Source organism: Bos taurus, chromosome 10, assembly GCF_002263795.3.
Source record: "Bos taurus isolate L1 Dominette 01449 registration number 42190680 breed Hereford chromosome 10, ARS-UCD2.0, whole genome shotgun sequence".
Lineage (NCBI taxonomy): Eukaryota > Metazoa > Chordata > Mammalia > Artiodactyla > Bovidae > Bos > Bos taurus.
The window spans coordinates 45,818,277-45,842,092 of record NC_037337.1 but is presented as its reverse complement, the minus strand read 5'-3'; the positions used below and the strand labels follow the sequence as shown (position 1 = coordinate 45,842,092).

The 23,816-nt window shown below is 51.9% G+C and overlaps 2 protein-coding genes and 1 long non-coding RNA gene across 7 annotated transcripts; 1 reads left to right on the top strand and 2 right to left on the bottom strand.

Annotated features, from left to right (window-relative positions):
- Positions 1–678: 678 nt before the first annotated feature.
- LOC132346366 (uncharacterized) lies at positions 679–9,272 on the bottom strand. The gene is made up of 2 exons (XR_009496189.1): positions 6,015–9,272; positions 679–3,741 (listed from the first exon to the last, which is right to left on the bottom strand). It is a non-coding gene; the product is annotated as an uncharacterized lncRNA (long non-coding RNA).
- A 2,231-nt stretch (positions 9,273–11,503) lies between these two features.
- SNX22 (sorting nexin 22) lies at positions 11,504–19,274 on the top strand. Of its 5 annotated transcripts, none has more exons than XR_236099.5 (7): positions 11,504–11,602; positions 11,972–12,055; positions 12,466–12,570; positions 15,485–15,579; positions 16,181–16,248; positions 16,719–16,957; positions 19,150–19,274. XR_236099.5 is itself a non-coding variant. In XM_010809238.4 (7 exons), the coding sequence occupies exons 1-6, from the start codon at positions 11,555–11,557 to the stop codon at positions 16,508–16,510; spliced, it is 486 nt and encodes a 161-aa protein (XP_010807540.1). In that variant the 5' UTR covers positions 11,504–11,554; the 3' UTR covers positions 16,511–16,525; positions 16,719–16,804. The 5 variants fall into 5 exon arrangements, 3 of the variants coding, with proteins under 3 accessions (XP_010807540.1, XP_005211709.1, NP_001098970.1); XR_236098.5 differs by lacking the exon at positions 19,150–19,274 and adding an exon at positions 17,353–17,499; XM_010809238.4 differs by lacking the exon at positions 19,150–19,274 and adding an exon at positions 16,425–16,525 and having other exon boundaries at positions 16,719–16,804.
- PPIB (peptidylprolyl isomerase B) lies at positions 17,475–23,380 on the bottom strand. The gene is given in 5 exon segments (NM_174152.2): positions 17,475–17,807; positions 18,554–18,738; positions 21,717–21,810; positions 22,460–22,573; positions 23,256–23,380. Coding segments are annotated over 5 exon segments (627 nt in total). The 5' UTR covers positions 23,367–23,380; the 3' UTR covers positions 17,475–17,684.
- Positions 23,381–23,816: the final 436 nt, after the last annotated feature.

Sequence of the window (23,816 nt, the reverse complement as noted above, 5' to 3'; positions counted from 1 at the left end):
CTTGCTCTGCTTAGTTATAATAATGGACACATAAAATACTTTGTATCCGGCTTTCATCATTCAACCCTGTATAAGCTATAAGCATTTTTTCTATTTCGTTATGTATTTTCACAGATGTTTATTTGTAACGCTCTGTAATTTTAAATAGAGTGACTGTACCATAATTCTGACTCATCCCTTGTTGTTGGATTGCTGGTTGGTTTGGGAACTTTTAGAATTTTAATATGATTTTAAACTTACAGAAAAGTTACCGGAATATCACGAAGAACTCCCACTTACCAAGTGCTTATATTTTACCCCATTTGCATTATGACTGACAATTTGCTTCATCTGTATTTACATGTTGTATTTTCTCAATCACTGAGAGTCAGTTGTAGATATTGTTACCCCTCTACCCCAAAACTTCAGTAAGCCTTTCCTTAAGAAAAAGGACTTCGTCTCATAATTTATAACCGTAACCACTTGTCAGAAGCAGGAAGTATAATGCTGACGTCACGCTGACACTGACGGAATGCTGTCATCTACCCCTGCTCGCCGTTTAAATGGTGTCAGGTGTCCTGGTGCTGTTCCTTACGGTGATTCCCTTTTTCCTGATGCAGAATCGTGTTACATTTAGTTGTGATACATGCTTAACACGTGTCTCTCAATTCAGATGTTTTTCCTTTTATTACCTTGGCCTTTTTGAAGAATACAGCCAGACATTTTGTAGAATGTTCCTCAAATTGGATTGGTCTCATGGACTAGATTAGGGTTTGGCATGTCGGGCGCGAACATCACAGAAGTGATGTGTCCTCTGTGTGTGTCTTAAGTTGGCAGGTGATGTTAGTTGATCCCATTAATATTGACGTTAGCTCTGTGATCACTTGGTTAAGTTAATGCCTGCCAGACTTCCCCTTTCTAAGTTGACTTCTCCCCTTTGTAAGTAACAAGTTACTTGTGGGGGGACACTTTGATGTCATTACATACTTTGTTCTTCATTCAGTGTGATTTTCTAACTCCATAGTTTCTTCTACACTTGTTTGACATTCTACTTCTAAAGGAAAGCATCTTCCTCCCTACTTATTAATGTTTGTTTATAGGTATGGTTGAATGGATTCCTATTTACTCAAAGTTGCAAGGTATTGCTTTGATTCTCAAACCATCCCAGATTTCTAGCAGGCTCCTATGTCTTTTAATATGTCCCTTTCATTTTTTTTTTTTTTAAACACTTTCTTACTTTCTGGCTTAAGGTGTTCTTAAGGTGTATCTTCCCAGCCCCAGCTGTGGAATCAGCCATTTTTTTCCCAGGGAATCTTGATTCCTTTGAATGGAAAATGATTTTAAGAAATCAAGATCTGGGTGCTGAGTGCCCATTGCTACTGGAATGTCATTGCTTCTAGGCTTTTCTTGGCAGACAGAGCAAGGAAATAACTGTAGATAAAGATATATGGAAATATTGAGGGAGATGGAGATAGATGATATAAATAATTAAAAATCATGAATTCATAGTAGCCCCATAAATTTTATTCTCATCTCCCTTTTTCATATTTTTAACTCTCTGAGAAAATTTTAAACTTTCTCTTTGCTTTGTTTTGTTCCATCCAGTGATCCTCTTGATGTAAGTCTGTTTTTGTTATTTCCTGGAGACAGACTCCCTTCTGGTGTCAAAGCTTCCTTCTCAGAGCTTTTCTCTCTGTCCCAAGGCTCATGGAGCCAGCTGCCTTCAGGGCCTGTGCATTTCTGTGCAGAACTTGGAAGTTAAGAAGACCAATAGCAGTTTACCCGTACTGAGCCAGAGGCCTATACGCGGGGATAGGGCCACAATGATGGAGTTGTTCCACTTGGAGACTCAGGAGGAAAAAATTGGAGAAGGGGATGCTTGAACTGTGTCTTCAAGGTGAAGAGGTTTTTGTTCCTTCCGTGGGACCGTCTGCCTTCCTGTGTCATGTCGTGAGAGGTGGGCCCACCTAGGGAATACCAGTGGCTTGAGTGGCCAGGTCAAGTCAGTGGACGGCCCATGGAGTGGTGGCAGGAGCTGGATGTGGCCAGGTCAAGTCAGTGGACGGCCCATGGAGTGGTGAGCAGGAGCTGGATGTGGCCAGGTCAAGTCAGTGGACGGCCCATGGAGTGGTGGCAGGAGCTGGATGTGGCCAGGTCAAGTCAGTGGACGGCCCAGTGGTGAGCAGGAGCTGGATGTGGCCAGGTCAAGTCAGTGGACGGCCCATGGAGTGGTGGCAAGAGCTGGGTCACACCGTGCCTGTCACCTGTGGTGCTCTTTGAGCATGACCCTGCAGGTGTGGGGAGCTCCTGGAAGGACTTAAGCAGGAGATCGCATGGTCACATTTGTGATGTAGACACATCAGAAGATACAAGGCTGGAGGCACAGAGAGTCAGCCAGAGTGCTGAGGAGGGTAGTAGTAATGGAGTCCAGGCTCAGGGAGAGGAGTCAGTGGCAGCAAAGAGCCCCTGGGGGCTGCTCACTGATACGACGAAAGGCCTGAGGAAGAGAGTGGTAGCTGGCATGACCCATGAGCTTCTGACCTGCATTTCAGGGTAGATGGTGACAATGGTCATGACATAGGTAGCACAGGAGGCCAAATAGGTTTGGAGCAAATGGGCGGGGAAGCAGCGGTGACAGCAAGTGCATGACCGCGTCATTCATATAAGAGGCTCGTCTGAATGAAAAGGGAGGACTGTGCCGAGAGGTAAGGGAGATGCAAAGTCAAAGCTGGCTTTGTTTCATTTAAAGGCATGTCAGACCTAACATGTTAATAGAATTCAGAGGAGAGAAAGGGAATAGCCATCATCCATGTCTGGGAGCAAATGCAAAACGCACAGTGCGGGAGCCTTGCTGCTGGGGCTGGGTAAGAAAGATTAACTGTATGGCAATCCAGATGTTCTCAGACACGGCTATCTTGTTGACCTATTTGAGTCAAGTGGTTTACAGAAGAGGTGTGGAAATGAGTCTTACTTCTCCTGCTTCCCTGTGGGTTATTTCCCCCATGCATCTCTGGGCTTCGGAGTCCTGAAGGTGAGGGCTTAGAGCTGAAGAGACCCCAGCATTCAGAATGGGTCTTCAGCAACAGAACAAATGCAAGAAGTAGAAATGATAGGAAGCGTTACACATGGATATTTGTAACACTGAGCTCTTTCTGAGTGATTTTCATTCAGAAATGAATGTAGCTGAGAAGCCTAAAGAATGCCTGGGCATCTCAAATTTGAAAAATCATGAGAAGATAATGGAAATCTAAAGATGGGGCCAGGAACTGGTTGAGAAAGGAGCGTGGCGATAGAAGGAGTGTCCTTTGCTGAGCATGTTTAGAGCCCACGTGGGATTGGAAACCATGGATTCTGAGGAACAGCAGACCCTAAGGTGGTGGGATTTTCCCCACCAGTTCCCAGCAGCCTTTGGGAGGGGGAGGAGTAGAAAAGGAAGAGAATGGTGATTCCCTCCTTTCCTACATTTGACCCATGCCTGAACAGGACACTCTGCCTTAATGAGGCACTGGCTAAGAGTCTCAGCTCCGCGTTGGGGAAGAGTTGGGTCAGAGCTCAGAATTAGAAATGCGCTAGAACAACTCACCCTTGTCTTCTGGCCCCGGGGTTGGTGCGCCATCACCTGCCAATGTCTTGTGATACCAGTTGTGTGGCTTAATGTTGGCAATCTCTGCCAAACAAAAATTCTGTAATATTTAATTTGGGCCTTAGGGTATCCATAGGAACGCGATGGCTACAAAGAACAGGACGCGATGAGACAGGTGACTGAAACACAAAAAGCAATTTAAGGCATAAAAAAAAAATTAAGACAATAAACTCTCCAAAGTGGAACGTCTCTTTAACCTTGTGACTCCTGAAAATATCTGGGCTTTAAATAGGTGCTGTGTAGGTAACTGTTGAATGAGCTCCAACAGTGGGCTCTGCCACCTGGCCTTCACAGCCTGCTGTGAGAGGACTCCAGCTCGCCGTTCCCTGTTTATCTCCTAGTCCTTCACAGCAGCGTGCGTACCTCACGGAAACAGACTCCACATACGCTCCTTCCTTCCTCACTGCTGTGTAGCGTAAGAAGCCTTTATTATCGGTGGCCTTTGCACCTGAAGCGCCCTATCTCAGGCCCTCGTCCCTCCCTTCAATCTTAAACTTACACCTGTCTGAAACAGCCAGCCTTCCGTATTGTGGATGAAAGTGTGAGTAAATAGAGACGAGGGCACTGGTTGGTGTGTCAGGACACTCCCTGGGGATTCCCATAGACACTTCTAGAAACCCAAGTCCATGAAGATGGCTATGCAAAGAAGCCCATCATAGCATTGTTTACAGCTGTAAAATTTGAAATCAATCTAATGTACAGCAGGAAGGGATTAAATGAATTATGGTACATAATGCAATTAGATTTTATACAGTCATTGAAGATGATATACAGCTATATTCATTGGCAAGAAAAACTCATTTTTGAGTAAGAATAGGTTACAGAATTACATGTATGATATGGTCTGCATTTATATAAAATTATATATATATACGAGAAGGATGTTGATTGAATTGTTAACTGTGGTTGCCTCCAGGGATGGAATTTTGCATTATTTAAAATTTTTATACTATCTGATATTGCTTGGAATTTGTATATTATTTTTATAATCATAAACATTAAATAAAGCTATTTTCATTGTGGGAAAACAACCCACTGCATCCTTTGAGGCCTACATTCTCTGGAAAACTTTCTTTGACCCACCCTCCCACCCTACCCTATTCCCCACTGGAGTGGGAGCCCCGGCTCCTTTATAGCTCTTGACTTAGCACTTCGCTGTCTCCTTAAAATTCTGGTCTTTCTCACCCTTGATTGTAATATTATCTCAGCAGCCTCCATGGCTCTGAACTCCTTAAGATCATGGTTACTCTAGATGGATACTCATCTAGGTCCCTCCTCCACTTCGAGATTCAGAAATAGGCCTGATTTGGGGTTTGGTGGGCTATGCTGCTGTGGGCTTCCCTCGTGGCTCATACAGTAAAGCATCCGCCTGCAATGCAGGAAACCTTGGTTCAGTCCCTTGGTTGAGAAGATCCCTGGAGAAGGGAATGGTAACCCACTCCAGTATTCTTGCCTGGAGAGTTCCATGGACAGAGGAGCCTGGTGGGCTATAGTCCATGGGGTTACAAAGAGCTGGACACAACTGAGCGATTAACAGGCTTTGCAGTGGTTGGCAAAACGGGTGTTCAGTGCCCCAGGTGAGGCCTACAGGTGGGAGGTGATAGCCACCTGCCTCATTGCTTGCCCCTGATAAGCCTCCTCCCTCCCCTTTGCCTTTGTCTGTTGCGGAAATGCCCCTCTGGCTCTGCTGACCAGACCTCTGGGGCAGAAATCCTCCCCACCCCCAACATCAAGGCTGCTCAAGGAGGCCAGCTGCTCAGCCTCTGTGGGATTCATTCTGGGTCCAGAAAAAACCCCAAAGGAAAAAACCCTGTCCCATCTGAGATAGGACCTTTCTCTAAAGGGATGTGACAATTGTTTCCAAATGACTGCCCCCTTCTAGCTTAAGTGCTCTCAGCTTCCTCTTCCCTTATGAGTGACACCAGTAACGGCCACAGGGGCCCGGGAGTGGGTCTCTCCTTGGGAACATAAGCAGCCTCACCAGAAAAAAATGATGAGGCACCTGGCAGCCAGGAAACATGCAGGGCAGTGTCCAGACTGTCCCGGTAGTCCCATCCCACCCCAGGACCCCGTAACAAGAGCTGCCATGTGGTAAACACCTTCCCCTGCCAGTGGGTGCAGTGGTGTGACACTCACCTGGCCCCATGACCCTGCCAGGTGGGCGTCATTATCTACATGAAAAGACTGAGGCTTAGAGACCTTAAGCAGCTTGCCCAAGGTCACACCGAAAAGCTAAGGCTTGAACATTAGTCTACTTGACTCAGCCTGTCTGCACCCCGATATCCCACATCTGAAGATGGACAAGGAGGATCTAAACGCTAACCCACTAAGCTGTTTCCTTAAACGTCTGAACAAACTCACACAGCAGGGCTATCAAGGAGAAGTTACCCACCTGACGTTGTAGGCATTTGCACTTCTCTGACCCTGTGAGGTGCTTTCCCCAGATGTGCTCAGTGTGTGGCAGGAGCAGAAGCCGGAAGACAGAGAAGCAGCTTGGGTGAGTAGCTGGGGACCATTAACGGCAGAGTCTAAAAACTCTACTTGCCAAGAAACCCCAGACAGTATCCAAGGCTCGAGTGGGTGGAGGGCGGGGCAGCACCTCCCTTCCAGACAGGAAGGCCTGCTGCTGTGGGCACCCCGCACCTTTACCTGTTGGCCTTAATTCTTGGCCTTACAGCCTTCTTCATGATAAACTCCTGTGACTTGAGGGTGCCTGAGTACCTTGAACCCCAGTGCCAGCACACCAGAGGGGCGATCAGTTGTTCCCCTGACATGCCACTGTAAGGGAAGTTAGGAGTGAGTTGTTGTAGGGCCAGAAGAGTCTCCCCGGGAAGCTCGTGCTCCGGCGCGAGGTGGCTGGGGTGCTCTCCGCAGCTCCCCTGCCCTGGCCTTGCATCATGCTGTCTGAAGCAGCTGCGCTTCCGTCCTGCAGCAAGAGGCAGGTGGCTCCTAGGAGCGACACTGCTGGCTGCAGCCTACCAGGCCCCTGAGAAACAGGGTGCCAGCCTAACCCAGGGCCAAACTTTGCTCTCAGGGCTCGGGCAGGATGTGCTTGTCAGAGGTGCCTTCCTAACACAGCCCTGTCCACAGCCCACTTCTCCCTTCCTCGCACCTCAGTTTCCTCATCTGTAACATGATGAATTTAGACTAGCTAATCATTTAAAATGTTTTAGCATTTAGAATATTTTTTTAGGTATCTACACCAAAGTCCAATATTTACAACATAAATTTCTAAATTTTATTATTTCAGATGTATAAGATGTACTTACTAAGCAGTTAAGTGCTCTGAAACTTGGAATGAAGAGGACAGTTGCTTATTTACACCAACCTCGATCGCTTCCACTTCTTTATCTTTTTTTTTTGGTTGTACAATATTAGAATATCAGGAAAAGCCTGATTACAGAGTTAGTAGTTGGAGTAACTAATAGGATTTTTGGTGTGTGTGTGTGTTTAAGCTAACCTTGCAACCTCAGGATACTGAAAGGAATATAAGAGTTTGTTTTTGTTGTTTCAAAAATGAATTATTAACAATATATGAGATGAACTATGTGTAATCTCCACAACCCCACAGTTTTGGCCTACAAAAACAGCGAATTCATCTAATTCAGTCAAATAAGAATAGCTAACGTTCACTTACTGTGTTTACATGCTAAACACTGTGCGAGCATGGTGTCATTTAGTCTACACACAAGTCCCCCTGGTACAGATGAGGACCCAGAAACAAGGGTGTCGTCCAAGGTTGCCCAGGTGACCAGAGCGCCCACGCCCGCCCCCCACCCAGCCCTCGGGAGCAGCAGTCCTGGCCCAGCCTTGCCCCAGGGTTGCTGGGACCCCAGGTCAGCCTGCCTCCGCCCGCCCGCGGGGAGGGGAAGAATCCAGCCTCTGTGCCCAGCGGCGCCCGCCGGCCCAGGAGCTGTTTGTTTTCTTAACGGGGTTAACCAAACCTCCGGAGCAGCAGAAGTCGAGCCCGAGTCCGTGAAAGGGGCTTTGTGTGCGGGCGCCGGAGCACGAGGGCGGGCCGGGCGGGCGGGTGGTGGAGGGGCGGGGGCGGGAGCCGCGATCCAGCCCACCTGCACGCCCGAGACCAGGCGGCCCCAGGAGCGGGTCGGGTCGGCAGAACACCTCCGCCCCCAGCCCTTGCCCTCTGCTCGGTCCTTGATCTTCATCTCCAGGCTCTACATCTGGACAGCGGGGCGAGAGTGGCCCCCCTCCCTGGCAGGGCTGTGTGAGCTGAAACAGGCAGGCTTTTCCAACATGGCCCCCAACCGGGAGCATCAGATTCACCAGCGACCTTGTGGAAAACTCAGGGGATCAGACTGCCTGCCAGGCCTACACATTCAGAAAAGCCGTCAGGGCCCTATAACCTGAGTCTGGAACTTAGCTCAGTGTTCATATAGGGAGCCGGCCAACGCTTAAAGTATACAGGAAACAAACTTCTCCTTTGACAGTAATAACTGCTCTGGAGTGTACATCATGTCAGGTGTTCCTCTTTACAGGAAAATAGTCTCTGGACGTGGTTTTATCTCCCCAAAGATATAAATGTCTCCAGATCCAGGATTTGTTTTTCTTTTGAATCTTTATACTCATGTATGAATGAAATCGGAGAAGGCAATGGCACCCCACTCCAGTACTCTTGCCTGGAAAATCCCATGGACGGAGGAGCCTGGTAGGCTGTAGTCCATGGGGTCGCAAAGAGTCGTACATGACTGAGCGACTTCACTTTCACTTTTCACTTTCATGCACTGGAGAAGGAAATGGCAACCCACTCCAGTGTTCTTGCCTGGAGAATCCCAGGGACGGGGGAGCCTGGTGGGTTGCCGTCTCTGGGGTCGCACAGAGTCGGACACGACTGAAGTGACTTAGCAGCAGCAGCATGAATGAAATGCCATGGAGTAAGGATCTGCGGCTTCCCAAGTGGCACCAGTAGTAAAGAACCCGCCTGTCACTGCAGGAGACACAAGAGATGCTGGTTTGATCCCTGGGTGAGGAAGATCCTTGGAGGACGGCATGGCAACCCACTCCAGTATTTTCGCCTAGAGAATCCCACGGACAGAGAGCCTGGCAGGCTATAGTCCATAGGGTCACACAGAGTCAGACTCGACTAAAGCGACTTAGCATGCAAAAGGAGCTGCATATTTCCTACAAGATATTTCACATCAGGTGCATCAAATCTCCTATAACTGGGAATGAAAATCCATTGATTTGAGACTTCTCAGGAACATCTGAAAATTGAACAAATGAATAAGGTAGATGACCGTCTGCAGAGACAGGGTAACAGACAGTGAGAGCTAGGTGTCTGCCTCCGCAGGTGGGAAGAGGATTCCTGTTGTCCCTCCGCAAGCTCTCCTGTAACCCTTCAGCAACGCTGCTCCCTTCCTGCCTCTTTCCCAGGCCTTCCCTCCTGTTCCCAGGCTTTATCCAACAACCCACTCCCCACCACAACTGCCCCCCCACCTTTCATTCATATATATAATCTTTCAAGCAACAAATATTTCTTCTGGGTGTCCACTACCTGCTTGGACCATGGTGGTAAACTGCTGGCAAGAGACCATGTCCCTGAGCCGATGGTACTGAATCTGGATGCCGAGTTGGGGACACCAGGGAGAAACACAATTTAAAAAAAATAGTAGGGCTTGGCTGGTAGCTCAGATGTAGCATCCACCAGCAATGCAGGAAACCCCAGTTCGATTCCTGGGTCGGGAAGATCTGAAGAAAGGACAGGCTGCCCACTCCAGTATTCTTGGGCTTTCCTGGTGGATCAGATGGTAAAGAATCTGCCTGCAATGTGAGAGACCTGGGTTGGATCCCTGGGTTGCGAAGATCCCCTGGAGGAGGGCATGGCAACACACTCCAGTATTCTTGATGAGAATCCCCATGGACAGAGGAGCCTGGTGGGCTACAGTCCATGGGGTTGCAAAGAGTTGGACATGGCTGAGCGAATAAGCACAGCACAGCAGTAATACTGGATTAAGTGCAGAGACAGGGTGCTATAATAGGGTGGTAAGGAAGGAAGGCATCTTTGAAGAGGTGAGTTTTAGGCTAAGGATTGGAAGCTTTAGGCAAAGCCCACCAGGTGTTACACGGAGATGAAACAGTGAGTATAAATGACCTGAGGCAGAAGGAGCTTGTTAGGTTTGACAACTGGAAGAAGGTCACTGAGTCTGGAGCCCCATGCCAGAGACGGGAGGAGAGAAAATGAGATACGGAGGCTGGGCCAGGTCATTTAGAGCTCTGGAGAGCGGGGTTGGGGGGAAAGGGTGGGGGGTTTGTTTTAAGCATAACGCAAAGCCTTTGGACAGTGTTAAGCAGAAACCTTGATAGTCGGTGCTGCTAGGTATAGAGTGGACTTTGTATGAAGGAGAGCAGCGAGAAAGAAAGGCGAGGTCCATTAGAAGATGTAGAAGATGTGGCAGCAATCTGGATGGTAGGAATAGAGGGCAGACCTTCCTTAGGATGGGTGACCAAGAAGTTTAGAGGTCTGAGCATTCCCAGAGAGGACTAGAAGTGCAGGGTCCCTGACTGGAGAGAGACTAGAGAGCAAGGGAGGAAATGAAATCCCAGCACTTCTCCTCATGTTGGGTCATTTCCCTTCTAGGAAGTTTCAGCTTCCTGATTCTGGCACCCTTGTGAGATGGAATTTGGGAGGAAATGGTGTAGGACATGGTATTGATGAGACTTGCTTGTTCCCATATGGGGTCCTCCTCTCAGCCTCTCTGGGGGCTGAGCTGGGAGTGGGAGTAGGGGGTTTCTGCTCCAGCTCTGCAGCACCTCTGCACTGAGGAGGGAGGGAGTGACCCCATGGTCCCCCAACCCCAACTGCAAAGACAGGTACTCTGCTTGCTGCACCTTCCCACCATGAAGCCTTCTGCTAGGTATGAGTTCTCGGAGGCAGGAGCCTCCGCCTTCCTCCACTGCCCCCAAGATTCTCTGGGGAGAAGTCAGTGGAATGAAGGCTTGTGCTGAATGGGACAGCTCCCTTATGGGGGCGGGGAAGAGCGCTGAGAGCTGGGAGCAGAAGCCCCTACTAGCACAGGTGAGAGAGTTCTGGATTAAATCCTGCCACAGACCCAAAAAGATTCTGCCAGAAGAATGGGCAAGAGCAGTGTAGTGTCACCTGCCACAGCTCTCTTCCCCATCCATTGTCCTGTACACCAACACCACCCGCCTATGTCTCCAGGATGAGCTCACAAACTGCCATTTTCTCGAAATCTACTCTGCTGAAGGCTTAGCAGGGATCGTCTCACTCACATTCCTACACTCTCCTGAGGGAGGCATATTATCCCAGTTTTCCAAACGAGCACAGAGATAGAAGTTGGGGAAACCCATGTTGTCTGACTTATAAAGCAGAGCCTTTGTCCCTGCACTGCCTCTCCCCAACCTGATGCAAGTTTGGGCTGAAAGATGATTGAAATGGAGGAATGGATTTGAAAACCTAATGGTGGGGCCTGTGAATGCTGGGGGAGAGGGGAAATCAAAGCCAGCGTGCGTCGAGGTGGAAGGAAGGACATGGAAGTGCAACCTGGTCCTGGGAAAGGGTGTGAGGAATGCAAGGGACGTCCCTGGTTGGTCTGGGCCCAGCTTCCCTGCTTGCCCAGCATCCATAGGTGCTTACAATCCTTAGTAGGCGTTCAAAGAAGAGCAGGTGAAATTGAGCTAGCCCGCAATCCTGGCAATCACTGGGCACTCGATGAATGTGGACACGTTGACAAAAGGATGCCTCTCTGCTGAAAGGTCCCCACGCACTGCCGTCCCACTAGGCTCAAAGGGCCGCGCCTGCTTCCCGCCGCCGGGGGTCCAGCCTAATCGGCCCCTTGCAGGACCCGGCGGCGCGCGGGAACGCCCGGGGCGGGGCCTGCAGGCTCGAGGAGGCGGGGCTGGCCCGCAGGGGTCTAGGGTCCGCTTTCCGAGAGTTCGGCTGCGAGCTGCGCGCTGATGCTGGAAGTTCACATCCCGTCGGTGGGGCCCGAGAAAGGCCACATGGTGAGCAGGGACAGTGGATGGGAAGGGGCGCGGGGACCCACCGAATTTCCCCGCGCCGAATGCAATGGGGACCCCGCATTCCGGGCTGCGGCGGCCCAGGCGGTCGGGGGACACCCTGCCGAGGGTTTCTGGGCGCTGGGGTTTGCTAGCCCTGCCGACGGCGGTCCCGGCTCCTGAGGGACTGACTGCACCGGGCAGAGTCCCCAAGTGTGTGGGAGCGTGGGAGGGTCCCTGGAGAGCAGCGGCGCTCCCAGGCCGCTTTGTGCTTCTGCGGGCGGAGGGTGGGCTGGGGGCGTCTCCGGGAGCGGGGCCGCCTGCGCCCTCGCGCCGGGTCTGACGCGCACCCGGCTGCCCGCCGGCGTCCACCAGGTGTTCCGAGTGGAGGTGCTGTGCCGCGGGCGCAGACACATCGTGCAGAGGCGCTACAGAGAGTTCCACGCGCTCCACAAGCGGGTAAGGCTGTGCCCACCACCGACCCACGGACCCCTGCCCGGCTCCTGCCCGGCCCCCGGAGGTCTCTGCCACCCCCATTACCTCTCCAGGCCCAGGAGAGCTCAGGTCTTACACAGACGTCCCCGCGGGCTGCGGAAAGGGCGCAAAGTTGGGCAGGTCCCAGCCTGTGCTCTTCGTGCCCCTGGGCGGCCGGTCTGGCGTCCTGGCTCTTGGGGGCGGAGGTGGGCAGTTGGGGGCGCCTCTCGCACTTGTCCCAACAGCCACTCACCACGCGGGTATGTCTCAGGATAGAGCCTGAAGTTTGGGGGTAGTGGCGGCGGGGAGGACCCGAGAGGGCTCTTGGCTGGGATGAAGTGCGCTTGAGGGCTCCACCTGGATGCTGTGATCGCACCGTGGTAACCTCCTGGCAGATCAAGAAACTGTACAAAGTGCCGGACTTCCCCTCCAAACGCCTGCCCAACTGGAGGACGAGAGGGCTGGAGCAGCGGCGGCAGGGCTTGGAGGCCTATATCCAGGTTTGTGTGGGGCTCACTCTATTGCCCCTCAGTCCACAGGACCAGAGGGGGGACCCAAGCACAGAAGTGTGGGGACATGGGGTGAGGGGGACCCATATTTATTGGCCGATACTTTAAGCCTCAATTTTCTAAAAGGTAATGGGCTCCTCCTGATGGCTCAGTGGTAAGGAATCTACCTGCAACGCAGGAGATGCAAGTTCGAACTCTGGTTGGGTAGGTTCCCTCGAGAAAGGAATAGCAACTCACCCCAGTATTCTTGCCTGGAGAATGCCATGAACAGAGGAGCCTAGCAGGCTACAGTCTATAGTGTCACAAAGTTGGACGTGACAAAGTGACTTGGCACTCATGCACAATGGGTCTAAACATCCCTCTCTGAATTGGTAGGATTGAGTGAGGGGGCCAGCAGACAGGTGATCCCAGTAAGATGAAGGCTTGTTCTCTTTTCCTCCAGAGTGAGATCTTGTGCTGCCCTCATGATAAGGGTGGAGGCCCTTCCCCTCTCTCCCACACAGTTATGCCTAATTACAGGCCAGGCCCCGGAGGTCTCTGCCACCCGCATTGGGCTTCCCTGATGGCTCAGAGGTTAAAGCGTCTGCCTGCAATGCGGGAGACCTGGGTACGATCCCTGGGTTGGGAAGATCCCCTGGAGAAGGAAATGGCAACCCACTCCAGTAGTCTTTCCTGGAGAATCCCATGGACGGAGGAGCCTGGTGGGCTACAGTCCACGGGGTTGCAAAGAGTCAGACATGACTGAGCAACTTCACTTTCACTTTCACAGGCCAGGCAGGCTTCATGGGTGAATCTCTGTAGTCACCTGGGGCTAGTGCTCAGACGGGCTCTCAGTTCAGTTCAGTTCAGTCGCTCAGTTGACTCTTCGTGACTCCATGAATCGCAGCACACCAAGCCTCCCTGTCCATCACCAACTCCCGGAGTTCACTCAGACTCACATCCATCAAGTCAGTGATGCCATCCAGCCATCTCATCCTCTGTCGTCCCCTTCTCCTCCTGCCCCCAATCCCTCCCAGAATCAGAGTCTTTTCCAATGAGTCAACTCTTCGCATGAGGTGGCCAAAGTATTGGAGTTTCAGCTTTAGCATCATTCCCTCCAAAGAAACCCCAGGGCTGATCTCCTTCAGAATGGACTGGTTGGATCTCCTTGCAGTCCAAGGGACTCTCAAAAGTCTTCTCCAACACCACACTTCAAAAGCATCAATTCTTCGGTGCTCAGCTTTCTTCACAGTCCAACTCTCACATCCATCCATGACCACTGGAAAAACCATAGCCTTGACTAGACGGACCTTTGTTGGCAAAGTAATGTCTCTGCTTTTGAATATGCTATCTAGGTTGGTCATAACTTTCCTTCCAAGGAGGAAGCATCTTTTAATTTCATGGCTGCAATCACCATCTGCAGTGATTTTGGAGCCCCAAAAAATAAAGTCTGACACTATTTCCACTGTTTCCCCATCTATTTCCCACGAAGTGATGGGACCGGATGCCATGATCTTTGTTTTCTGAATGTTGAGCTTTAAGCCCCACTTTCACTTTCATCAAGAGGCTTTTTAGTTCCTCTTCACTTTCTGCTATAAAGGTGGTGTCATCTGCATATCTGAGGTTATTGATATTTCTCCCGGCAATCTTGATTCCGGCTTGTGTTTCTTCCAGTCCAGCGTTTCTCATGATGTACTCTGCATATAAGTTAAATAAGCAGGGTGATAATATACAGCCTTGACATAGTCCTTTTCCTATTTGGAACCAGTCTGTTGTTCCATGTCTAGTTCTAACTGTTGCTTCCTGACCTGCATACAGATTTCTCAAGAGGCAGGTCAGGTGGTCTGGTATTCCCATCTCTTTCAGAATTTTCCACAGTTTATTGTGATCCACACAGTCAAAGGCTTTGGCATAGTCAATAAAGCAGAAATAGATGTTTTTCTGGAACTCTTTTGCTTTTTCCATGATCTAGCAGGTGTTGGCAATTTGATCTCTGGTTCCTCTGCCTTTTCTAAAACCAGCTTGAACATCAGGAAGTTCACGGTTCACGTATTGCTGAAGCCGGGCTTGGAGAATTTTGAGCATTCCTTTACTGGCATGTGAGATGAGTGCAATTGTGCGGTAATTTGAGCATTCTTTGGCATTGCCTTTCTTTGGGATTGGAATGAAAATTGACCTTTTCCAGTCCTGTGGCCACTGCTGAGTTTTCCAAATTTGCTGGCATATTGAGTGCAGCACTTTCACAGCATCATCTTTCAGGATTTGAAAGAGCTCAACTGGAATTGCATCACCTCCACTAGCTTTGTTCGTAGTGATGCTTTCTAAGACCCACTTGACTTCACATTCCAGGATGTCTGGCTCTAGGTCAGTGATCACACCATCATGATTATCTGGGTCATGAAGATCTTTTTTGTATAGTTCTTCTGTGTATTTTTGCCACTTCTTCTTAATATCTTCTGCTTCTGTTAGGTCCATACCATTTCTGTCCTTTAGAAGGGCTCTGCTGCTGCTGCTGCTGCTAAGTCGCTTCAGTTGTGTCCGACTCTGTGCGACCCCAGAGATGGCAGCCCACCAGGCTTCCCCGTCCCTGGGATTCTCCAGGCAAGAACACTGGAGTGGGTTGCCATTTCCTTCTCCAATGCATGAAAGTGAAAAGTGAAAGTGAAGTCGCTCAGTCGTGTCCGACTCTAGTGACCCCATGGACTGTAGCCCACCAGGCTCCTCTGTCCAGGGGATTTTCCAGGCAAAAGTACTGAAGTGGGATGCCATTGCCTTCTCCGTTAGAAGGGCTCTAGCTTGGTTTAATGCTCTGCTCTGGCTGTCTTAAACTTCTTTATCGGAAGGGCCCCAGGTTTTCATTTTGCACCAGGCTCTGCATATTACAGGGCTCAGTCTGATTACAGGTTTCCTTTGTTCTCTTCTCCAGGGCATCCTATACTTGAACCAGGATGTGCCCAAGGAACTACTGGAATTCCTGAGTCTTCGGCACTGGCCCACAGACCCCAAGGCCAGCAACCGGGGGTGAGCATCCATCCCTACAGGGGCTTGACATGGGAGGGGCCCCAGGGCTGGGGGGATGGGGTTCTCTGCAGGCAGCAGGTGAGGAGGCCAAGCCCCTTTCATTCTCGTATCTACCAGGCCATAGCCTGGTCCTTCCTCTTTGAGATATGACCTCCTTGGTCATTTTCTTGACCCAGTGGAGGGGCTGTTTTCTGGAGCACCTTCGTTACCCTAGCTGCCTCCGGAACTGAGTCTGTTACAAATAGAAGCAGCAGTCCCCTGGGAGGTGAAAGTCTGGGCTTCCGCATCTCCACCTTTGCCTCAGGCTCCCCCAGGCAGTTCACAGCCACTCTCTTCAGCTCCCTGGGGGAGTGCCTGCCTGACAACAGGCAAGTCCAAGTCTCCATCTGCCCTGGGCTCCTGCTGCCCCCTCGTGGCCACGTGCTAGGGCCTCACACCTCCGGCCTGTCCCTGTGGTCCAGGTTTTCACCTTGATGCCTCCTGATAACCACTGCCCACTTTTCCCCTGCGGGTCCTTGGTGGTATCAGTTCCTAGTCTCCATCCAACCCAAGACTTTTCTCTGCCTCCCCCTCCACTGTTCATGACCCCTTTTCTTCTTAGCTCGCAGCTGTATCACCGGCCTGTCGTCAGCTTCCCCATGGATCCTTACATTTGCACCCCATCCCCAGGTGAGATGGTTCCTCTTGACTTATAATCCACATTTAGGGCCCACATTTAGTAGCAGGGTGGGAGGGAGGGTGAACTTGGTATCTCTCCACTTTCAGGACCCCCGGGCAGCATCTCCCTATTGCCCTCCTTTGGGGCCACACCTCCCTGCTGCCCCTGTAGTCTTTGTATTCTCCAGGGAGCAGACGTGGTGAAATGAGCTCGGCTCCCCTGCTCTCCATTCCTCACCAGCCTGGCTTTACCACAGATGTGAACAGAAAGTGAACTGGAAATGCCAAGGTGTCATTTGGGGTGGCCAGCTGCTACCTGCTGCCTTGGCATGGGCTCCTCCTGCTCCCGGGAGTGGGGGGCGGGGTGATGGCAGTGATGGGGGAGGTGCCTATGGGCAGGAACTCAGGGAGCTGCAGGCCACCCCACCCCTTCTCTTGCCTGGTGGCCCCTACCCCTTCCTCCTGTTTTCCTTCTGTCCTAGAGCCTCTGCCCAGCGTGGTGGTGCAGGGCGTGCTCCAGGGCCTCTATGGCTTCAATGCCACCATAGCTGAAGCCCAGCCGGAGGCCGCCCATCACCCTGCTCCAATGCCGCCGACACCCTGACCAGCGCAACAGCTTAGGCCGCCCTCAGTCCTCAAGCTGGGCCACCCTTGGCCTGGACCCAGGACTCGCCAATCCCCACCCCTCTGGGCTCAGAACTCAGCTGCACTGCTATCTGAGGTAGTGGAATCCTAGAACTTAGGGGCCAGAGCAGGGATAACAAAGAGTAGGGAATCAAGGGAGAATTCCTTTATAATTTTCATAGCCCACCAATCTGCCTGCACTGCAGAACACTCAGGTTTGGGAAGATCCCCTAGAAAAGGGAATGGCAACCCACTCTAGTATTGCCTAGAGAACCCCATGGACAGAGGAGCTGAGTGGCCTACAGTCCATGGGGTCGCAGAGTCAGACACGACTGAGTGACCAGCACTTCATGCAAAGGTGCAGCTGCATGCCCTCCCCTCCCCCTAGTGTAGGAGGAGGGCAGGGCATGCAAAGGTTGAGGCTCAGTAGCTGGCGAGGTTTAGAAGCAAGTAGCAGAAGCTCTGACTTGAGGTTTTGTGCACAACACCTAGGGAAAGGGTGCAGGCGGCCAAGAAGGGGACTGGCACCACTGCCATAGGAGCCCCAGTCCAGCTGGTGCTAGACTTGGAAGGAGGTGCTGAAGGGCCCAGAACCCAGCGCATACACAGCTTACTAAAAAAAAAACACCATTTTTTTTATTGGTCAGTGTTGGTAGGAGTTTGTTACAAAACTGGGCCCATGGAATGGGAGGGGAGGGGCCCGCCCTGTAAGATGCCAGCCCTGGGGCCAGCGCGCACGGAGCCCTGTGGCGGGCTATCTTCACCCCTGGGAGGACGACAGGGCCACACAGACAGTTGCTCAAAGGGAAGAGGTCCCTGGGGCCCTATTCCTTGGCAATGGCAAAGGGCTTCTCCACCTCGATCTTGCCGCAGTCTGCGATCGTCACGTCCTTCAGAGGCTTGTCCCGACCGTCAGTCTTGGTGCTCTCTACCTTCCGTACTACATCCTGGGGAGGAAGGCAGAGTGTCAGGCCTGCCCCGCCAGGGGCACAGGCCCCAGCATGCAGCTGGGAGGGCTGAGACCCACACGTGATGAACAGTGTACAAACCACAAGGCACCAAAATCCTAGGGGCATCGTGACCGGGTGCCCACCCGGGTCAGAGAGAACCCAGCTTTGACAACAGGAGGATGCAGAAGTTTTGATCCTCTGAAGTACCACCCAGGCTGGGCTAGGGGTATGTTGGGGAGGGAGTGGGGGGACGGGGAGTGGGTACTGAGTAGCTTCTCCAGGATAGCGTGTCCAGCTGGCCCTGTACAACCAACGGTGGGGCCATGACATGGCTGAGTGACAGGGTGAAGGGGCTTTATCTATGAAGCCTCAAAGGGGCCTCCTGGTCAGCCTCTGCCTGGGGCCTGGAGGAATTTAGAATTTGGGGGCAAGACTTCCCCGGTAGTCCAGTGGTTAAGAATGCACTTGCCCAGCGCAGAGGGCACAGGTTCAATCCCTCACTGAGAAACTAAGATCCTGCGTGCCACGGCCGAAACAAGAAAAAGAACTTGGGGGCATAGAGGTAGGCTATTGATTCACGATTCACCCCAGATTTGCACAAATAAAAACTGGTCTGAATCTGTATGTTCCCTTCTGGGAAAGGGATAAAATATATGGATCCCCTGCCCTGGTCTTTGTCAGATCTCGGTGGGGTGGGGGGGAGGGGGCGTTGCTCAGGGATAGCCTCAGCCCCCCAAACTCACCATGCCCTCTAGAACTTTGCCGAACACTACGTGCTTGCCATCTAGCCAGGCAGTCTTGACTGTCGTGATGAAGAACTGGGAGCCGTTGGTGTCTTTGCCCGCGTTGGCCATGCTCACCCAGCCGGGCCCATAGTGTTTAAGCTTGAAGTTCTCATCGGGGAAGCGTTCACCGTAGATGCTCTTACCTGAGAAGAAAGAGGAAGTCAGGGAGCTAGGGTTGGGGTGGTGGGCAACAAAGCAGATCTCTGGGGTGAGGACTCTAGAGGCCGAAGCTGTCCCCCGTGCCAGGCCAGGCTCCAGTGGAGGACGAGGACACGCATACCAGCTTCCCACCCTCTGGCCCTGGAGCCAAACCATGGTGACAGCCAAAGTGGGGCATGAGGCTAGGCTGAGTGGACAGTACACATGATGTGAGAAGACAGCTTGATGGCTTTCAAGTAAGGCACAGATTAGAAACGGCCTTGGATGAGGCCTCAGAGGCCTGCCGTGGAGACTTTAGTGGAGAAGAGGTGCTGGGCAGGATGCAGGGGGCAGGGGAGGGTAAGAACCCTCCAGAAAAGGAGGACTGCTACAGCTGACCAGCTTTTCTTCCTAAGAGCACAGAAGATGCTGAGGAAGCACCAAGCACGAAGAGAGATGAGTGGGGAGGGGCTGCCATGCGCGTTCTGGAAAGTCAAGAGCCTCATGGACAACTGAACCCCAAAATAAAAGGTGGCTCTGAGTGCATGTACTATGTCTGTGTGTGGAGGGTCTGGGGCCTGGGAGCGAGACAGGAGCCAAGAGCACATCTCTACCCACCCCGACCTTCCAGAGACCCTAACTTCAACTCCCAAAGCTAGGTCCAGGGGAAAACACTGCACCCTCCTCCATCCCCGTGAGAGTCACACTGTGCACTAGAGGCCCCAAGAAACCCAACAGCAAAGGAGTGATTTGCACTTTGTTTTACCCAACACCTTTCAAACTTATTTGCATACGAAACCTTTTTCTTCTCCTTCATGACTCAACCAGACAGATAGCCTCTTGAGGATAGTTCTGGAGGAAGAGTAGTGGGACCAAAAATAAGCTATTTTTATGTGTATTGTGAAATGTAAAAAGAAAATTGTCAACTCCTTAAGAATAAAGGTTCCCATGTGAGAATCCTTTGTAAAACTCAGCCAACTGCAGGATTTTGACTACTGCTGCTATCCAGAAAACCCATAAACCTACTTAGCTCCCCTCACTTTCCCAAGATACAAGGAGTCCCAAACTTCAATGGATAGTGAAGGCTGTAAACTCAATATACTTGGTCGTCTTTCTCTCCAGACGTCGGTTATTCTCGACATGTTCCCCTCTGCACGCTGTCGGTGCCGCCCCCACACCCCCGTCCTCTCTTCTGGTGCCCGCTCCCCAGCCGCTGCAATCACAGCTGAGGCTCAGAGTGGGAACGGGATGCCAGAGGACTGGTGCAAGCATCCGACACATTAAAAAAAAACCCACCCCATGAGGCAGGACCTAAGAGCCCCCTCCTCCTCAAAGATAATGAAGACAAGATACACAAGATACCCTCGCTGGGAAGCAGCACTGCTGGAGTTCAAACCAAGGTGGTCTGGTTCTCGAATCTCTGCTCTTAACCTGTAGGAATCCTCTCTGGGTTCAGGCTCACACTGCTCGATGCAGGGGCGATTATACCAACCCCCTGCCAGTCTGCTGCTCCTGCATCCATGTCCTGAATCCACCACATTATCCCTCAAAACTCCCCTGCCATCAGGCCTTGCTCCCATTCAAGTCTTCAGCAGATCTTCACTCTATGGAGGACAAAGCCCTGGGTCCTGGGCCTGGCCCCGGCCTGCCACTCTGGGCTCCTGGTGGGAGCTCCACTTCCACCCTCCTGACCCACCTTCGACCAAGCCCCTGCTGCAGATCTGAATGCATGCCTTAACCCTGCCTCTTCCTTACCCATTCAAATTCTCCCCAGTCAGGACCCAGCTCAAATCCTCATGTTTGCAAGCCTATTTCTTGATCACCGTGGCCCAAAGTGGGCTTCCCTGGTAGCTCAGACAGTAAAGAATCTGCCTGCAATGTGGGAGACAATTCCTGAGTCAGGAAGATCCCCTGGAGAAGGGAATGGTTACCCACTCCAGTGCTCGTGCCTGAAGAATTCCATGGACAGAGGAGCCTGGCAGGCTACAGTCCATGGGGCTGCAAAGAGTCAGACACAACTGAGTGGCTACCACTTTCCCTTGGCCCAAAGTGAGTCCTTTGCTTGTCAGTGCTTCGAGGATGGCTGGCTTTCCTTATCACTCGCTGAGCGCTGCACACTCAAAATCTCACCTCACCACCCCCAGCACCCACAAGTCCTGACACCTAACTCTACAGACGAGCAAACTGAGGTTCAGAGGCCTCGCTTGCCTGCGGTCACAAAGTGAGAAGGTGGCCGACACTCAGCAGCGCGTCACTCCACGAACACAGTGCTTTGTGTCATGTCTGCTTGTCCTTCTCGTCCAGCCAACTACGACTTACATCCTGTGTCACTTTGCTAGTGATTTCTCCTAGTTCTTCCCACCTAAATGATAAACTACTTGAGGACAGAGCATGGGCCCTAAAAGCTGTGTCACAGCCTGTTGGTGACTCTTCAGGTACTGGAAGTGAAAGTGAGCTGCTGTCCCACTGATTTTGTTTTTGTTTTGTATCCTCAGCACCCACCACAGAGCCGGGCCCAGTCAATCCTGATCGGCTGGGTGAGCTGCAGCTGCGGTCTGAGAGAACGACAGGCTGTACACCCAAGTGTGATGACACCTGCGGGTTAGTCCAGGGAGTGTGTCTGTCCTACTGTACAAAGGGTGCAGGCATCAGACTGGCAGCTCTTGTCACGTGCTCTCTGGTGGGAGACTGCCAATTTCTGAGAGAAGCAATTTCTCTCAGGCCTGTGGGGCCTCCAAGGTCAGCACATGAGCTTTGCACACCTGACCTACAATCACCTCGGGTGTGTTTTGCTTTGCTTCCCTCCCCCCAGCAGGTACAGTGGGCAATGTCAGAGGCTAGATCAGCATGTCGGCCAGTTGCGCAAAATGCTCCTACGTCTGCCTGAAACCCATTCCTCCCTCTCCTCTGTACTGGGTTCCCTGACCCTCCCGCCCTGGGGGCTTCCCTGAGACACCCCTATGCCCAGAGGACTTGAGGTTACCTCCAGTGCCGTCTCCCCGGGTGAAATCTCCACCCTGGATCATGAAGTCCTTGATCACACGATGGAATTTGCTGTCTTTGTAGCCAAATCCTTTCTGGGAAAAGGGATAGGAAGGTGAGAACATGGCATGAGGCACGAGGCAGACACTAGACAGGCCCTGCAGAAGAGAAAGCCCTGCCGCAGATCCATCCTTCAACGTGCTACTGGGTGACTAGTGACCAAAGTCCAGGCCAGGAAAGGCGAAGATCCCACGTTCCTGGGCCTTTATACAATTCCCCTTCACATAATGCCTCTAGCTTTCCCCTTGCATTTCCTAATCAAATCACAGTTAGAAATGCAAAGAAACTGACAGAAAAAAAGAAAAATTACCCGCTGATGCAACGGGAAGCTGGAATGCAAACTTTCTTAAATGAGGAATTCAGTTCCTTAAAACCTGGAAAGCTCTGGGCCTCTCACTCTGGTGCAGAGGCCACAAGCTAGTTTCCCTAGATGTTTCCTTTAGTTACTCAAAGATGAAAATTTTTCTCCAAAAAAAAAAAAGAGAAAAATTCTCATTCTGGATTTAGTTTTTAAAACTCTCGCAAGACACGATACTCCTGGATCCCAGGGCCAGAGGGTACAGCTGGTACTCTGTGCGGGCCACTGCTGTGGGTGGGCCACGTTCTGCAGGTCAGTTTGCCGTCAGCCCTACTTGCCAAACTTCGCTGCCTTTGAGTTTGGCTACCCTGACTCCAGCCACTTACCTCTCCTGTAGCCAAGGCCACAAAATTATCCACTGTTTTTGGAACAGTCTTTCCAAAGAGACCGATGACCACCCGGCCTATATCTTCATCTCCAATTCGCAGGTCAAAGTACACCTGAGGAAAAAGGCCATTTAAAACTTAGCATCTTAAAAGGGATCTTCCTAGGGTTTGAAGGGCCAAGAAACTACCCAGAGATGGTAGAAAAAACAGAACTATACTTTAATAGCAGTGTTTCTGCATCTGATTTAGGTGGCGACAAAAACCCCACGAAAATCTAATGAATGCTCCATGTGTTAGTTTACACTCTCTTTTCACTACTGGGTAACAACCTTTGCTCTAAATAAATAATGGGCCCAGATTCTAAAAATTAACATGAAAAAACCATAAAGAGGGGAGCCCAAGCACACCACTCCAGTTTAAACTACACTGCTGTGCTTTGGAATTGGAAGTGACTAAAATCTTGCCTAAGAAGAGAAAGGACTAACAATCTGGCAGACGCGATCTTTCACCATTTCCCTGGCACCAGGGGTATTTGCAAAATCTGCAAGCCCGGCCCCAGCTGGGCATGCTGGGTCAGGGCCGGGCGATCGGGGAGGGTCCGGGTCATTCTCTGTCTGAATGCGTGAGGATCGCCCAGGTATCAAGAGGCCCCAGCAGGGAGACTAGGGAGGGACAGAGCCAAAGCCGAGGACACCCAGGCCCAAGCTCCGGACACATGTAACCAGCTGGGCCAAGGCCTGAACACTGGAGGCGAGGGCGGGCCTCGCCAGGCAGGTCTGGAGAGGGGAGGCCAGACCTTGACAGTGACTTTGGGCCCCTTCTTCTTCTCATCGGCCGCGGATGGTCCAGGCAACAGCAGGAAGAAGACGGAGCCCACAACCAGGGCGGCGACGAATAGGATCTTCATGTTCCGCTCCGAAAGGCGCAGCATCCACCGGGAGAAGCTAGCGCGGCCCCGGAGCCGAGGCCGGAAGAGGGTGGGGATGCGGTGACGTGTGACCCAGCGCCTCCACCGAGGGCATCCGGGGGGGCCCGGGGGCTCCTACAGGACTCCGAGAGGGAGGCGGGCCCCATTTCCTCCCCTCTAATTGGGCGCCGGATGGTAGGTCTCGAGGCGGGGCGGAGCCCGGCTCGCCGACTGGGGCGGGCGGAGACGCCGGCTCGTGGGTGGCTGCCACGTTACTGCAGCCTCATTGGCTCCGCAGCTCGCCGATACCCATCAATGGGAAGGGATCAGCGGAAGGCGGCACCCCCTCCAAGAGCCCAGGGATTGGGCTGCTGAAGAGACTACAAGCCCCAGCAGACAGAGCCCGTGGCCTGCCCCGCCTTTCTGGGAGTGGAAGTCGTTTGGCAGTTG

What these genes read in the sequence shown, in the direction of transcription:
- SNX22 (XM_005211652.5), top strand. Translation starts at nt 11,555, where the DNA reads ATGCTGGAAGTTCACATCCCGTCGGTGGGGCCCGAGAAAGGCCACATG. An exon ending in GCTTGGAGGCCTATATCCAG is followed by an intron (nt 12,571 to 15,484) that starts GTTTGTGTGGGG and finishes TCTCTTCTCCAG; the next exon opens with GGCATCCTATACTTGAACCA. An exon ending in CCCAAGGCCAGCAACCGGGG is followed by an intron (nt 15,580 to 16,180) that starts GTGAGCATCCAT and finishes TTTTCTTCTTAG; the next exon opens with CTCGCAGCTGTATCACCGGC.